Source organism: Panthera uncia, chromosome X, assembly GCF_023721935.1.
Source record: "Panthera uncia isolate 11264 chromosome X, Puncia_PCG_1.0, whole genome shotgun sequence".
In the NCBI taxonomy this organism is placed as follows: domain Eukaryota; kingdom Metazoa; phylum Chordata; class Mammalia; order Carnivora; family Felidae; genus Panthera; species Panthera uncia.
The window spans coordinates 32,027,059-32,044,291 of NC_064817.1; the positions used below are offsets into that span (position 1 = coordinate 32,027,059).

Below are 17,233 nucleotides of genomic sequence, written 5' to 3' on the forward strand. Positions count from 1 at the left end.
TCGTCAATGGTGAAAAACAGAGCTTTTGCCTTAAGATGAGGAGTAAGAGGGGGCGCCTGGGTGGCTCAGTCGGTTAAGTGTCCAACTTCAGCTCAGGTCATGATCTCAGGGTCTGTGAGTTCAAGCCCCGTGTCGGGCTCTGGGCTGACAGCTCAGAGACTGGAGCCTGCTTCCAATTCTGTATCTCCTTCTCTCTCTGCCCCTCCCCAGCTCATGCTGTATCTCTCTCTCTCAAAATAAATAAACATTAAAAAAATTTTTTTTTAAAAGATCAGGAATAAGAGAAGTATGTCCACTATCACCACTTTTATTCAACATATACTACTGGAAGTCCTAGCCACAGCAATCAGACAACAAAAAGAAATAAAAGACATCCAAAATTCTCACTATTTGCAGATGACATGATACTATATATAGAAAATCCCAGGGGCGTCTAGGTTGGCTCAGTCAGTTGAGCATCTGACTTTAGCTCAGGTCATGATCTCATGGTTTGTGGGTTTGAGCCCCGCATCGGGCTCTGTGCTGACAGCTCAGAGCCTAAAGCCTGGAGCCTGCTTCTGATTCTGTGTCTCCTTCTCTCTCTGCCCCTCTCCCGCTCACGCTCTTTCTCTCTCAAAAATAAATAAACATTAAAAAAGAGGCAGAGAAAGAAAAGAAAGTTCCAATCCTCTAAGTTGGCCCTTGGGAAGAGCTTCAGGAATGTGGCCCTCAACCATGTGCCCGGAGGTCACATCAGGAACAGCAATGGCAATAGGGAACATGAAAGTAATGTAAGATGAATCTGGCTAAATGGGGAAAGAAAATTTAAACTCCTGAGTCATTACAACACCAAGCATTTTACTACAATACCACTGCACTGAAACAACTCTCTATAAGGTAACAGAATTGGTAAAAAGTATAAAAATACATAGATTTATTACTGTAACTGAACCACCTATCTCAATCAAACCTTTCCTTGAAAGCTCTGGTTAAAATGCCAATGTAAATATGTCATGGGGGTCACACATGAGGACCTTGACACCAAATATCTTGTCCAACCGAGACAGGCAAACTGAAGGACTCTATAAAAATCTGCTTTTTGCTCCTCTTCCTGCTTCCATTCTTGCTATTCTTGCATCCCCGCTTTACACATATGTTATAATGCAAATAGTGTATGTCCTCCTCCTAAGGGACAAGAAATTAATGACTTCTTTCGAACAGATAACATTTAAGGAAGGACCAGGTGAGAATGACCAGAGGAAGCCATCATAGGCATATTCCAGACCACCAGCGCTAGATATCTCGATGTCAAGATCTCCTGGCTCCAAAGACTAACACCTGGGCCCTCGTCTTTGTTCTGACCGGTTCCTGGATGCCTGAGAGGGCACGTGCACCAGACCACGATCCTCAGTATAAGACCCAGACCCGGAACAAAGATGGGACACTCTCTCCTTTCCTTTCTGAGTCTCCCAGACGCTCTGTACCTACACGCTTTCTATACCTTCAGTAAACTTCACTTTCACCTCCTGCTGGCTCCTACTTAATTTCTCTCTTGTGTGCAGACTGGGACCTGATTGGCTGGTCCTAAGGGACGCCCTCTCTGGGTCCTTGGACCCTGCCTGCTGGCATCACAACTATTTCATCAGTAATTTAGCAAGTATCTGAAAGGATGAGATAGACTCAGACAGGGGTCAGCAAACAGTTTTTGGTAAAGGGCCAGATAGTAAATATTTTGGGCTTCACGGGGCTGGATGGTCTCTGTCCTAACTACACAGCTATGCCACTGGAATGCAAAAGCAGCCACAGACAATGCACAAATGAATGAGGGTGGTGGTGTTCCAATCAAATTTCACTCGCAAAAGCCATAGTTTGCCAACGTAGAGGAAAAGCAAGTTGTCCGGCTTATTCATTTTTCTATGAAACTAAGGAGTCAGGAAATGTATGCATATGTAATGTAGCCTGCAAGGCCAGCTTCCCACACAGTGGAGCCATGTAGGCTGGTGATCCCTGAGAGCAAGTCCCTAGCTGGGACAAAAGGTTACAAAGATGGAAGTAAGGTGGTAGGGATTGGGAATAAAGATGTAATGAGTTGAGTTCCTGTCAAAGGAGCCTAAAACATTTTGCACGATTCTTCAGAGTTTACATGAAGCCCTAAAAGTACATGGGGGAAAAGGAAGAAAGACTTATCATTATCATTGCATTAATGCTGATATGAGACGTAAAATTGTAGCTTTTGATTAAACCAAGATTGTTTGAAATACTTAGTCTTATTCACTGTAATAGATGAAATTAAAAAACAAAAACAGAATGCCCTTTGTAGCAACGTGGATGGAACTGGAGAGTGCGATGCTAAGTGAAATAAGCCATACAGAGAAAGACAGATACCATATGGTTTCACTCTTATGTGGATCCTGAGAAACTTAACAGAAACCCATGGGGGAGGGGAAGGAGAAAAAAAAAAAAAGAGGTTAGAGTGGAAGAGAGCCAAAGCGTAAGAGACTCTAAAAAACTGAGAACAAACTGAGGGTTGATGGGGGTGGGAGGGAGGGGAGGGTGGGTGATGGGTATTGAGGAGGGCACCTTTTGGGATGAGCACTGGGTATTGTATGGAAACCATTTTGACAATAAACTTCATATATTGAAAAAAAAATAAAAATAAATAAAATGAAAACAAAAACAAAAACAAAAACAAAAACGTGAAGCACCATTGTCCATGACCCAGCATAACATTCTGCCTCTTTAGCATTCAGTCAGGTTGGCCATTCTTGTTGCATAGCAGCTTCTGGACAACATCTAGCAAGATCTACTTCTATCCTTTTCTGTTTCTGGTTTTTGGTTTGTTTGTTTGTTTGTTTGTTTGTTTTCAGAAGACCCTGCTTGCCTCATTTTGTAGCTACAAAATTTACATCACGGAGAAAGGCACATTGCTAGAAAAGTGTACCTCAAACTTTCAGTTGCTTAGGAATCACCTGGAGGTCTTGTTAAAATGTAGATTAGACCCAGTAGGTCTGCGATGGTGGAGAATCTGTATCTCTAACAAGCTCCCAAGCGATGCGGATGCTGCTGGTCCACAGACCACACTTTGAGAACCACTGTTCTTAAAGAGAGCCATCATTCTCTGAGGAACTCTAAGAGACTTGGGGAAGCTCCCTGGAGCAGGATCTGGGGCCTGAGGGCTCCTGGACTCCCCTCATTCCTTTTGGGCAAACAACTGAATGATGGCCTCCAGCATAGGCATATCCTGGACAGGTTCAACAAAGACAACTATTCTGGATGGCAGGTGAATGAGGCTTACTAGCGAAGACAAACCTTTTTAGTTGGAAAACAAGTGGGTTAGCTCTGGGAGTCCAGGTTAAGCAGGTTATGCCCCAGATAGCTCGAAAGTGCCAGTTCCTGAAGTTCGTGGTAACTAGATGAGGCACTGAATCTGGCCTTTGCTTTTAATGAAATCACTGAGCCCTTCCTGTGAGAGGTCTCCCCCTCACCTTTGCCCTGCTGCAAGGACTCACCTGCAGCATTCCCAACTGCAGCCTGTATAGAAGGTTCCGGGCTGTGGGTGTGGACACAATGAGGAGTCTCCTTTTCTCATAAAACTGGTCCAGAAGTGCCGCTGCTGTTCTGACACCCACGTTGACGTTCATGGCTGGAATGAGAAATGGCCAGATGCGTGAGAAAGTCTCTGCTTGCTCTGGCTCAACCTAGCCTGTGATAACCTACAGAAGTGTATGCATCAAGAAGTAAACCCCAAGATAAAATTTCACCTGTAAGTGGTTCATGTGGGAGATGGTCCCAAGAAGCACGGGGTTGGGGAATGGGGAAGTATATCAGTTTTTTTCTTACAGTTATCCCAGAGCACCATAACTGTAGGGGCTTAACCCACCAAATTCTCCTCCAGTCCTGGCAATCAGGAGTTTAAAATCAGTTTCACTGGGCTAAAGTCAAAGGGTTGCCAGGCCTGCATTCCCCCCGGTGCTCTAGGGAAGAACCTGTATCCTTGCCTTTCCCAGCATCTAGAGGCCACCTTCATTTCCAGGCTCATGGCCGTTCTTGCATCTTGGAAGTCAGCAGCGTGCTATCTTCACCTCTTTCTCCTCTCCACCTTTTGCTTCCATCGTTTTCTCTGCCTCCCCCTTAAAAGGACCCTTGTGACTACATTGGGCCCACCTGGAAAATCCAAGCTACCCTCCCCATCTCAAAATCCTTGATTACCTCTGCAAAGTCCCCTTTATATTCACAGGTCCTAGGTAATATATTTGGGTAATATATTATTCAGGTAATAGATGCAGGTAATATATTATTACAGGTAATATAGTCACAGATTCTAGGGATTAGGCTGTGGAACATCTTTGGAGGATGGGCATTACTCTCCCTGCCTCAGGAAGTTATTTGTACCTTAACGTATGAAACTGAAGAACACTGGGAATTTAGCTGATGGTCTACATGTGTCTCTCTTTCACCCAACTCTGAATGGCTGGGGTTTAAAAGGAAGCATAAAGATGAGAAAGTACCAGGAAATGCGGGGTGGGGGGGAGAAGTGGAGTATATAAATAAAAGATATGCCCAGAATCTTCTGGCTAGTCCAAATTTCATACCATTATCATTACCCAGCCCAATCTGTGTTCCTCGGTAATAAGAGTGGACATGCATTGAGCCCTTACCCTGTGACAGGCACTGCTCTAATCCACTGTTCAATGGATGACCTCATTTACTCCTTACGACAACTCAAGTAGTAGGTAAGGTATGGTCTTCCTCATTTGACCTGAGGAGGAAACATCCTGAATGCCCACGGTCTGTGTGACTTTCAAGCCAGCGCTGCAAAGCAGGCATTATACTGTCCATACGCAGTAGTATCCTGGCTTTGCCAAAAAAAGACCCTCACATTTGTAGAAGGGAAGGCTAAGGGTACCTAAAGCGGACTTTGCTAATTTGCAAAGTCACTAATGGCGGGCCCTGGGTTCCCACCTCCAGCTTCTTCCTTAGAGGGCATGAAAGAGAAATCAGGAGACGGACAGAGGCAAAGGAGGAAGGTGGATGAGATGAGCTGCCCCAGATTCAGGGGCCATTTTCCCTCCTCAGATAAAGAGGGATGGCGCTGAACCCTTCAAAGTGTACAGAATGAAGTCCTCGCTCCCTATACTGGAATCCAGAACCCAAGGGTCTTCGGGTTCTGCCGCTGGCTGGGTAGAGGGCTGTATTCATACCTGCACAGGTGGGCTCCGTGCCAGACCAGGCCAGGTTGGACTGACAGACTCGGGCAGGACTACCCTGTAGCTCATAGCCACCGATGCAGGAGAACTCACAGGTGGCCCCGTAATTATCGCCATCGCTGGAGCACTTCATGTAACCGTTCTCTGGGGCGTTGAGTTTGCCACAGCGGCGGACTGTAGGGACACAAGGCCAGAGGAGGCTCAGTGCTGAGCTACCCTCCACAGAGTAACCAGGGAAGGCAGCAGTCTTGCAGTCAAGCTTCTCTACTGGCCTGTGAATGAGTGAGGGGGCACATATGACTATCTGGCCAGTGGGTGGGCCTTGGAATGTTTACCATTCATACCAATGAGACCACTGAGATCAACTGGTTTAGTCCCTGTGCTATACACGAGGAGGTTGAACCCAAAAGAAAAAAGAATAAAGAATAAAGATGGTTAGGAATTAGCTGCCCAAGCCATGAGGCATAAAATAAATCTTAAAAATATTTTTTTCAGGGAGAACAAAGGTTCTGGAACACCAAGAACATGGACTCCTGATGGCCCAAGCTAGGGGGCTCCTAACCTCCTTTATAGAAGGACTTAGAGGCTTTAGCTGGTCACTCAAGCCCGGGGATAAAAAAGTCATCAAAATAAGATTCTTCTGGGACAGCCAGCTGTGGGCTCATGCGAGACTGGCTTACTGCTCCCTCAGACCTCATAAATAATCTGCCAGCACTGAACCTCATCCAGAGTTGTATTCTGAAATTCAGCCATTAAGATGGCCCACTTCCCCTAGCCTCATCATCAGAGGCTAATCCAAAGCTGGCAAGTATCTCTATGGCAGCAGGAGTTCACAAAGGGTTCTTGCCTGAGGGCCTACTTCCCTTTGCTCCTGTAAAGAGAGGAAAAAGCCAATAAGCAGTATTCTTACCTCTTACTTTAACTCGAAATTTGCAAACGCCCTTGTTCTCAGCTCTGTCATAGACTGTGTACTGGATCTTGTGGTCTCCTTCTGGAAAATTTGAGCCTGGTGGGAGGCCTTTTAGAATAACACTTAAAGAAGGGAAAAAAAAACAGAAACACCAAAGATGATCATTAAGGGCCTAACAACAACTAGGCCATTGCGGGCCTAAGGATCAACGATGATCATTACGAGCACGTGTTCAGCACCCACTCTGCCCTGGATGTGGAGATACTGAGGGAGAGCCATTAGGCCAATCTGACTAGAACAAAGATTTCTTGAAGAACAGAACTTCCTGAGCTTTATTCTGCTTTGGAAGAGCAGTTTGAGACCAGAACAAGGAAGTCGCCAATTCCTGGCAAATTTAGATTCATTTTTCTCACTGGGAGGTAGAACAGATGATGGGGCATGCTGAGAACCCAGGGCCCAAGTCTTCTTCCAGGCCCACCTTTGTTCCAGGGGGACCCTTAATTGCCTCACTCTGGAGAGGGTGAGGGAATTTTCTGTGAGGAAAATCATTTGAGGGTATAGTCCAAGTAGTCATTGGAAATTTGGGCCTGCAGGGGGGTGCTAGAATTGTCTCTTTTTTTGCTATCTGGCCTAGTGGAGAGCTTCCCTGAGCAAAAGGCAACTTTATTGTGATTCCTTGATTATCCCGGTGTAGTAATAAGTTCTTTGTACTTACATAAACCTTATATACATATTTTAGGCACAGTTCCAGGCATTTTACACATATTAAACCTCACAACAACCTTATGAGATAGGTATTATTATCTCCATTTCACAGATGAGGAAACTGAGGCATCAAAAGTTTAGGGAACTCACCCAAGATCACATAACGAGGGCGACTGTAGTAGCTTTCTTCTTGGCTGTCTGAGGAGAATACCAATAAGTGCGGCATGATCACATGCCAGGTTGGTTGGTTTTCCAACACATGGTTCATTGGCCTTCTCTCTACAGTTCTCAGCAATGATGAGAATATTTGCTAATAATGAATATGTGAAATTATCATTGTCACTACTGAAGAGAGCCTCCCAGAGAGGTGGACAGGGGGTCTGTCCATAAGGTGTGAACTGAAGGGTCTTAGGAAAGTGCCAGAAATCCCACCATTAGAAATGTATCACTTTGGGTCTTAGATGCTCAAAGGTCCTCAGGAAGCACAATTCAAATGCACATAAACCTGAGAGCAGGGCGCCTGGGTAGCTCAGTGAGTTAAGTTAAGCATCTGACTCTTGATTTCAGCTCAAGCCATGATCTCACGGTTCCTGGGATCAAGCCCCACATCAGGCTCTATGCTGACAGTGCGGAGCCTGCTTGGGATTCTCTCTCTGCCCCTCCCCTGTGTGTTCTCTCTCGTTATCATTCTCGTTCTCTCTCTCTCTCTCTCTCTCTCTCTCTCAATAAACATTTAAAAAAACCTGAGAGGAATCATACTTCAAATATGAGTGGCCGCTAACCTCTTGGAGACTCTATTTCATCTGTGACATGAAAATAACCATCACCAGGAGTCAATAAGTGAATTCACAGGAAACACTTGTTTCCGAGCTTAGGGGTGAAGACTGAACATCTTCCCAGTAGATGTTCTCTCATTGCCCATAATTGCTTAAGATATTTCCTCTTGCGCAGTGAGCCTGATAGGATTCTAGCAAGGCTTTCCCCGCCGTGTAGCTCATAAGGCAGTAAGTCAGAGGTATCCTTTGTCCGCAGATGGAAACTCAAGTAGGGAGGTCTGACAGGGCCGTGAACTTTAAGGCACAGATGTGAACGTGCTGACATGAAGTAGTGGCATCCAGGGAACAAGAAGACCAATCAGACAGCTGCAGGGGGACAGGCCCAGGTGCTAGACTAGAACAACATGTAGCTGAACTTTCCCAAAGGGAACCATACATTTGAAAAAGCATTCTGGATGTATGTCAAACTACTACTACAGTTGGTCCCGGAGAATGGGGTTGGGGTGGGGAAGAAAGCTGAAGACCCTTCCTCTGGTTTTATAAACTTCTTCTGTAAGTCTTTAATGTAGTCACAAGTTGATTTTTATTTTTTTTAATGTTTGAAAATTAATTATTTAGAGACACAGAAAGAAAGTCAGAGGGGGCAGAGAGAGGGAGAGAGAGAGAATCCCAAGCAGGATCTGCACTCTCAATGTGGAGCCCAACGTAGGGCTCAAACTCACAAAGTGCGAGATCATGACCTGAGCCGAAACCAAGAGTCGGATGCTTAACTGACTGAGCTGCCCAGGTGCCTCTATTTTTTATTTTTTTTTAAGTTCATTTATTTTTGAGAGATAGAGCACAGAGAGGAGCAGAGGGAGAGGGATACAGAGAATCCCAAGCAGGTTCTGCACTGTCAGCACAGAGCCCGACGGTGGGCTCTATCTCAAGAACGTGAGATCATGACCTGAGCTGAAATCAAGAGTCGGATGCTCAAATGACTAAGCCATCCAGGCTCCCCATTGTGGTCACAAGTTTAAAAAAATTTAACTAGAAGTCAAAGTTTTGAAAGGAGCAGTTGCCAAAAACCAAGGGATAGAAAGTTCTGCACTAAACCATACTCACAGAGCACAAGGGGAGGGGGGCAGCATCTGGCTCTACCTGGGACACACGGAGGCTTATCAGGGAGGCGGGTGATGGCTTAGTGAGGCCTAAGGGCTTCAGTAGGAGCCCCGTGGGCAGGCAACGGGGGTGATTTTATCCCAGAGTTAACCAGCTAGCATCCTCTTTCTCCTCCCATCCCTCTTCTTCCCTTCTTCCCTTTCCTTTGACGAATATTTACCGAGTACCAACTCTGTGCTAGGCCTGTTTCTGGGCATTAGGGATATGGCAGTAAACATGCTATCGTGGAGACAGGCGATAAACAAATACATAAGTAAAATATACAGTATGGCAGGTGCTGAAGACGACTACGGAGAAAAATAGCGCATGAATGAGGAATTGCTAAAGGAGTGCTCTGAAAGCATAAATGGACCAGCAGAGATACACTTCCCCACTCTGGGCAGTAAACATCTCTCATAAAAGAAGCAACATCCTTCCCACTGCCACAGGTGCACTTACTCAGTTAGAATGCCATCTGCCGTGTCTCTGCCCTCCGGCGTCTCCCAGGACACCCGGACCGTCAGCTTATTGGGTTCAGCAATGCGTTCCTTCACACTTGGGCACTTGATTCTAGGAGGTTCTATATCTGAAAACAGAACCACAGTACAGTCACCATCACGAAGAAATATCTTGTCGGCTTGGGGTGCAACAACCAGCATTTGACCTGCCAGTAGCTCCACGTGCTCCCCATTTTCAAAGAGTCTGTTCACCCCTCTGTATTTCTCTTCCCTCCATTCATCTTGCCTCTTCTCTCCTGCTGAGCTTTGAAGACTGCTTGAGAACTCACAGGGCCAGACCCGCAATCAACTGGCCTTGCAAGGTGTCTTCTAGCATAATTGATCAGCTACGGCAACTTCTCCCCACGCTTCCAGACTCTGCTTACTGACTTCACAACATTGCAGCCACCCAGCTAGAACTCATTCAGCCATAGGGAGTACTTCCTGCTTTAAGGACAGCATGACAGAACATCAGAAGGGGCACCTTAGCTGTCTTCTAGTTCAATGCAATTCAAGGCAACACATCTCTAGTGAGCGACTGCCTTACTCAAGGCACCATTCCAACTGCTAGGTTTAGGGATGCACAAAGGCAAGGGAATTACGTGCTTCTCAAGAGTTTACAGTCTACTGGGGGGATTATTGTCACCATACATAAAATAGGACACGAAGTAGAAAATGGTACCGCCCACGGTGAGGCAGAAGCAAATGGTACAGAGGCTTAAAGAAACGACCCAATGCTCTATTTTACAAGTGTGGAAACTGAGGTTTAGAGAGCTTAAGTGATTTATTTAAGGCCGGGTGTGTAAACAGTGACAGTGTGAGTTATAACTGAAGTCCAAGCACTTACTCCTAGAACAAGCCCTCTCTCCTCTGGCTAAGTCCACTCCCCACTCCTCAATAGCTTACAACAAACAATGGTCTGCACTGTGCTCTCCAACTACCACTGGACGACACCCATGGTTTTGTGTTTCGGGAAAGCAGTTTTTACCTTGCCTCTGGCCCTCCAAAGGCCTCCTGAATTTGCCCAGGTAGTTTCTCTACCTGGGAACAGAATTTCTGCTCCCTCAGTATCAAGGATGGGTTGATAATGAGGGTTAGAAATAAATGAGATGTCAATCCTCGCTGGGTTGGGTTTCATTTTGTCGTAGCTAAAGTGAAATCACAAGAAGGGGGAATTCAAACTTTCGAAAATTCCATTTGATGATTCTGAACAGGTAGAGAAAATATTTAAAGACAGCCTGGCAAGTTACAACATTTAGATGTGCATTGCTTTAGACATCAACTGATAATTATTTAAATGCCTCTATGCTACAACCTGAATGAAAATTAAATGTCATTTCATTCTGAGTCAGAAACATCCTTGAGAGACTAAAGCACCACGTAAAGTCTTAATATGCTTTCTCTGGTCTTTTTTTTAATGTTTGTTTATTTTTGAGGGAGAGACAGAGAGACAGAGCATGAGCAGAGGAGGAGCAGGGAGAGGGAGACACAGAATCTGAAGCCGGCTCCAGGCTCTGAGCTGTCAGCACAGAGCCCGACGCGGGGTTTGAATCCACGAACCTTGAGATCATGATCTGAGCCGAAGTCGGATGCTCAACTGACTAAGCCACCCAGGCATCCCTCCTTCTATGTCTTTTCTAATAACTTCTCATTTTATTTAGGGCAAGAAGTTATGAATAACTTGGTAAACAACTTCGCCTTCGGCTATGCAAATTCATATGCCTCCCATGTCATGCTTCAATGGAGTGTGAATTTACAAACCTTAATACGCTAATCCTAAATTGAATAATTACCATATTTTACTGCGTCTAAGTTACAATCAATTTTGAGATGCATTCCAATTTCAGGGATATTAAAATGTAAACAAATATGCTTCCTAAAATTGATAAAAGTATATACATGTTCTGATAAAATGGAAGCTGCTTTGAATGCATTTGAGGTGACTATTTTCATTTGCTAAGTTTTTAAAAATAATCCTTTTAACTTCTGTTATGATAGATGATAGAAGACATACATTTATAATTGAGATGAACATTTCACAGCTTTGGGGGAATCCCAAAGATGAGTATACAGTACCTGCCCCCTGCTGGTCAAATCTAGCTGGCAATCTCATCCTAGAAAGTATGTATTTTTTTTAGGGGCACTTGGGTGGCTCAGTCGGCTGAGCGGCCAACTTCGGCTCAGATCGTGATCTCCCAGTTCATGAGTTTGAGCCCCACAATGGGCTCTGTGCTGACGGCTCAGAGCCTGGAATCTGCTTCGGAACCTGTGTCTCCCTCTCTCTGCCCGTCCCCCGTTCATGCTCGCTCGCTCTCAAAAATAAATAAACATTAAAAAAATTTTTTTAATAAAAAAGAAAGTATATATATTTTTTGTTAATTTAAAGCAAAAAAGGATGGGCTGAGAAAAGGAGATAGATTTCAATGCAAAATTATACAGTGTTTCCTTATTTTCTTGGGGTGACATTGTCAGAGTGAAGAGATACATTTAGCCTCTGTGTCATGGAAAGTAAACATCTGGAAGACATGCTGGGTTTTCTGTATTTAACCATTCGTACCGCCATTGTGAGCAAATGTGCTCTAAATTAGATTATCTGGGTGAAGGCTCTCAGAGCTTTCCAGAGCCAGCTTATGTCCGGGCTAACAGTGATTAGCTGAAACTGGCCTAGTTTTTCAGAAGCAGTGCTCTTCCAAACTAGAAACAAGAAAAAAATTAATCATTAAAAATAACAGCGAATGTTTACGGAACCAACCTACCTGCCCACCCCATGCATTATGTCACTGACTTCTCATGGCCACCCACCAGACTGAGTATTGTTGTTAACATCCCCATTTATATACCAGGAAGTATTTCCTCTCTTGTGGAATTTCTCAATGGTCTGGGATTTTCAGACATGATCACATATTTTTTAATTATCTTAATAAGCCAAACACGTCTGGGTGGTCTGCCTGCTGCTGACCCGGTAATTTCCTCCCAAGATGTACATTCTTTTGGGGTCGCCTGGTACAGCTTCGCCATCGATCCCTGAAGAGCAGATTCTGCTGCACCCTCAAGCATGCTGCCCTCATATTCAGCTGAGGAGACCAGCTAGCCTGCCTTTCAGCAGATGTTCCAGAAACCTAAGCCTATGATTACACAGCCATGGCCCTCATGGTTTCTAGAAGCGATCACAAATTTCCATGAATGAACACAGTTACTGTAGAAACATAATTGCAATTCCCTGTTGAGTCAGGATGACCGCAGAGCCAGTTACTGTGTGGAAGCCCTAAAACTTCTGGGAGAACCCAGGCCATGCACAGGAGACATCTGACCAACTGTTCCCCTTCTCAGGGCTCTAGCTGCCCCTCTGCATATAAAATATCAGAAACAAATATATTTCACTGTATCACCTACTATTTATTGGAGAAGCTTGGGAATCCTTAACATGTCTAACCAGGTAGGTGGTGGAAATAAGAAAGAGGTTCAAAAGGACAGTGTCCTGGCCACAAGGTCACTTTTTTCCAAGAGGGAAAAAAAAAAACCCTTTTAAACTGAGGCTGTAAAGTAACTGCATCCTCAAATGTTTCCTTAAATAGTGTTTCCCACCGGAGAGCCATGTTTGAAGATGGCGTATGATTAACGGGCACTTCAGAGCATGGCAATACCTTTATCGGAGACTGCGGGACCTGAGGTGGAGTCCCCTCTTTCTGCCTCATTCTAAGGCAAGATGATAGTCTTAACCCAAGTAAAAGGTTGCCACGGCTCCTCACAGAAACAGACTCTTCACTGTCCCTTTCCCGACTTCCTACGTACAAATTGGCTTTCAACCTGCTGCTTCTCTCACCATGGAGTTTATTTATTTATTTATTGGGGGGGGGGGCAGCAAGAGGGGGAAAGATAGAGAATCCCAAGCAGGCTCTGGGATGTCGCTGTCAGTGCAGAGCCCCATGTGGGGCTCGATCTCAGGAACTGTGAGATGGTGACCTGTGCCAAAAGCAAGAGTCAGGCGCTTAACAGACTGAAGCACCGAGGCACCCCACTTCTCTCACCTCTTTTATCCCCTGATCTTTCACACCAACTTCCTCTCACTCTCTACAGTCAGTGTGGCTGGGACTGGTTAGTTACCTACTCTCTGATCCCCTTTTTTGTAGTCAAAGAAGTCTGCCTGGGCCTTTGGCCTTCTAGAAGAAAGACTACATTTCCCAGCCTCCTTTGAAGTTAGGCGTGGTCATGTGATGGGCTCCACCAATGGGCTGTGAGGAAAAGTGACCTGTGCAACTTCTGGGTTGTGCTTTTAAAAAGGGTGGGAAGAGCGCACCTTTCCCTTTTTCCTCCCTCCTCTACCCTGGTTTGAATGTGGATATATGGTGGGGGAGCTATAGCAGCCATCTTAGACCGAAGAACAAGTGAGGAGGAGTTGGGCCTCGGACACTGCCCAAGGCTGCTTAAGCATAAACGTTTATAGGAGAATAGAACCTGTATCTCATTTAAAGCATTATGATTTTAGCTTTGTTAATAGTGGCCGAACAGGTATATAAGCAATCACACCTGTTTTTTTTTTTCAAACTTCTTCATCTTGTATGGCATCTTCCAAGATGTATTTAATTAATGATTTCTAAGCACTTTTTTTTCAAACAAAGAATATTGTGGTGAATTTCTGGCAAAGATGGCTATTCATAATCCCCTTACATATATTCAGCACCTCCTACCAAGAGGTAGAGTCTATTTCCCCTCCCTCTGAATCTGCACCAGCCTTGTGAGTCACTTTGACTAAGAGAATGTAAGGGAAGTAAATCTATACCAGTCCCAAGTCTGGGCCCTTAACAGAGTCTGGCACCTTCTACTTTTGCTATCTTGGGAACCAGCTGCCATCTAAGGGTCTAATTATCTGACTGGAGAGGCCATGTGGAGAGGACAAGAAATTATGAAGAGAGAGAGACAGACAGACACACTCAGCCAAACCCCAGCCAGCACAGCCAATTGAGGTTCCAAACACGTGAGTGAAGCCATCTTGGATCCTTTGTCCCCAGTCACCTCAGCTATTACAATGTCAAACAGAGATGAGCTGTCTCCACTGAGTCCTGCCCAAATCCCCAACCCAAACAACCAGAAGCAATAACATGGTCGTTTGAAGCCACTGAATTTTGGGTTGTCCGTTGTGCAGGAATAGATTACTGATACAAATATAAAACAGTTTGAGGCTGGTGACAGAGGAAGGAAGTGGCCACTACATGGGGCACAGGAGGAGAGTAATTCCCAAAGGCAGAACAAACCTGGACTCTGCAAACTTGCCCGACTGTTTGCTTTCCCCAGCTTTAGTATAATATAATCCTTGTGGATGTGTCTCAGAGGTGGTTCTGTTTTTTTGCTATCATATAAAGTATCAGAAAATTTTCCCCAGTGGACGCAAGAGGCAAGAAATGGAGGCAGTGAATTCCACAATTAAAAGTCACCATCTTCAGGGCACTTGGGTGGCTCAGTTGGTTGGGCGTCCGACTTCGGCTCAGGTCATGATCTCACAGCTCTTGGGTTCGAGCTCCGCATCGGGCTCTGTGCTGACAGCTCAGAGCCCGGGGAGTCTGCTTCGGATTCTGTGTCTCCCTCTCTCTCTGCTCCTCCCCTGCTCACTCACACTCTCTCTCTCTCTCTCTCTCAAAAATAAACAAACATTAAAATTTTTTTTTTAATTTAAAAAAAGTCACCATCTTCACCAGAAAGATGCCCAACTGAAAATTCATTGGTGATGTATTTATATTATACAAGGTCACTATGAGTTTACCTGTTGAGGCCAGGTAAAAATGTGGATCAGTATCTCAATCCAATGAGTCGTTTCAAAGCTAAACTAGCTTCCTGAAGGTTTGCCAAAGGATGTGTGCTTGTCAACCCAGGAAAAATGTAGCATAATTTAAGATCACTGATAACGATGCACTGACACATTTATTCTTAGCCCCATAATGTGTGTATCTTCAACTGATTCTCTGGAAGTAAGGCAGGGCAGTCCATCGAATGTCCCTGTGGGTCAGTGGGTAAGCCCAGCTGTCAGAGAGCTGAGAAGCCACAAAAGCAATCCATCAATGTGCATATCTGAAATCTCAGAGATGATATTTTATTCCAGAATTTCGTGTGTGCTAAGTCTCAATCTATTCTACTCTGCGGGAAATACAAAACAAGCAGAGAGCAATTCCAAAAATCAAGTTGGTTTGTACACTGTCCTTTGTTAAAACAACTAAATGGGGGCTCTCTGCATGTCAAAAGGTATCGGCTGGGTCTTCATTATCGGTGATTTTTAATTTTCTTTAATGTTTATCTCTTCCTCTTTTTGCCCAGGGAAAAGTGTTGGTCTTAGGGAGAAATCACACATCAACTCAAAATCTGGCATCTAGATGAGGGCTTGCTTGTAATTCTAACTGTCCATTGTTCTATCTAAATGCCAATGTAACCAAAAATAACTAAAAATGGAAAGAAAGAAAAAAAATCCCCTAAAAACAATAGTTGTTTAATTTCAAGGTTTTTTTCATATATCTATGTATCTAGATACAGATATAGATCAATGGAAGTTGTGGCTCTTTAGTTTAACCCTCCTGCAATTGCAGCAGGATTTTTCTCCTGCATTGACTTCTTTCTCTCCATATCTGTTTTGGAAATAACCATGGACTTGAGTCCACTGCCAGAGTGCGGTCTGCCTAAGAGAATTAATTTTAACTCATGGTACTTTCAAATTAGCCAGACCACAGAACTGACCACCTCAGAGTCAAAAGCCTGGCCAGTGTTCTCTCCTCCCTCCAGGTCTGGAGGAGAGCTGGGACCATTTTCTCAGCACTCAGCAAAGCTCTGGCCAAGACGCGCTGCTGGAAGTTGTGCGGAAATTTGGGAACTACTCAGCCACCATGGGTCAGCATCTAAAAGAGGCTGAGGCTCTGAGCTATGCTCAAGGACCCTCTACACATGAACAAAGTTATTAAACTAATTTAATACATTTAAAGCCAACAGAGTCCATGACATCCCTGGAGTAAAAGTCACTGGGGACAAACTCCAGCTTCTCTGTCACCAAAATTAACGAAAGAAGTGCCTGCTGGCTTTGTATGTCTCTTTTTCCTGGGAGCTCTATGCTCTCCTGTGGCTCACTGGTCCCCTTTTCGCCTCTCCCACCTCATTGTATGCACAATATCCCTTCCCCACCCAGGATGCCTGAATCTTACCCTGGCAAACTCTAAGATAAATTCCCTGCAACTGGGGTTCATTTCTTAGTCCTTTCTCTCTCCCTCTGGGAAGGTTCCAGCCCCATCTGGTCCAGCTTAAGCCATGCCTGTTGCTTTTTGAGAACAATCAGCATTTTCTTTCCATTGTTGCACACGATCTGGACACCTGAACAGTGTGATCCCTAGAGAACTCATCGCCAATGCTTGCTTAGCAGAAAGATTTTCAAACATCTCCTTTCCTCCCATCACCTCTGTCCTTTCCGACATGAGGGAGCAGAGATTTAAAATCTGGGTGGCTGTTCTGAAGAGCTAGCTTGCACATAGCACGTCACAGGGGAGATACTGAAAACAACATCTGTGAGAGGTCCTGCTGACTCGACCGCCTGGCCTTAGGTCGTGTCCTTCAAGAGGTGTGTGTCCTCAGCACCACTCTACCTGCATCGGTTGACCAGGACTGCTCTGCCATCTTCTCACCGAGAACTACTGTGACTCAGGGGGAGAAGTCCAAACCCTCGGAGAAAAGTTGCTGAACCAAATATCCCGTTGCTACTCAGTTTTTCTGTAATCTCCCTTTTACCACCTGGACTGAAGGTCTCAAAATTCTATCTCCCAGACTCTTTTTGCCTGCTGGGTGCCAGATAAGTTTGCAAACAGGAGGCACCTGTCAGAGAACAGAACGCAAGGAGAAGGCAGAGCTTCAGGGAGGGTTTCCTGGACTCCCGAACTAGCGGCAGGAGTGCGGGCTCCTGATTTCACCCTCATCGACGATGGCGTCAGTTCCAGAAATGTCAGCAATAAGGCCAGGCTTATGAACTTTGGGTGACAGCACCGTGGCACCATT

At 45.0% G+C, this 17,233-nt stretch overlaps 1 protein-coding gene across 6 annotated transcripts in view; it reads right to left on the bottom strand.

The window, feature by feature from the left end:
- SRPX (sushi repeat containing protein X-linked) overlaps positions 1 to 17,233 on the bottom strand; it is a 111,806-nt gene that overhangs the window by 33,827 nt on the left and 60,746 nt on the right. For all 6 annotated transcript variants that reach the window (XR_007460467.1, XM_049643692.1, XM_049643687.1 and 3 more), the window contains 4 exons: positions 9,177 to 9,303; positions 6,097 to 6,218; positions 5,181 to 5,360; positions 3,489 to 3,622 (listed from right to left, as the gene is read on the bottom strand). Coding sequence is in view for 5 of the 6 variants with exons in the window: in XM_049643692.1 (XP_049499649.1) it covers positions 3,489 to 3,622; positions 5,181 to 5,360; positions 6,097 to 6,218; positions 9,177 to 9,303 (563 nt within the window). In the remaining variant the exon portion in view is untranslated. The remainder of the gene's footprint in view (positions 1 to 3,488; positions 3,623 to 5,180; positions 5,361 to 6,096; positions 6,219 to 9,176; positions 9,304 to 17,233) is intronic.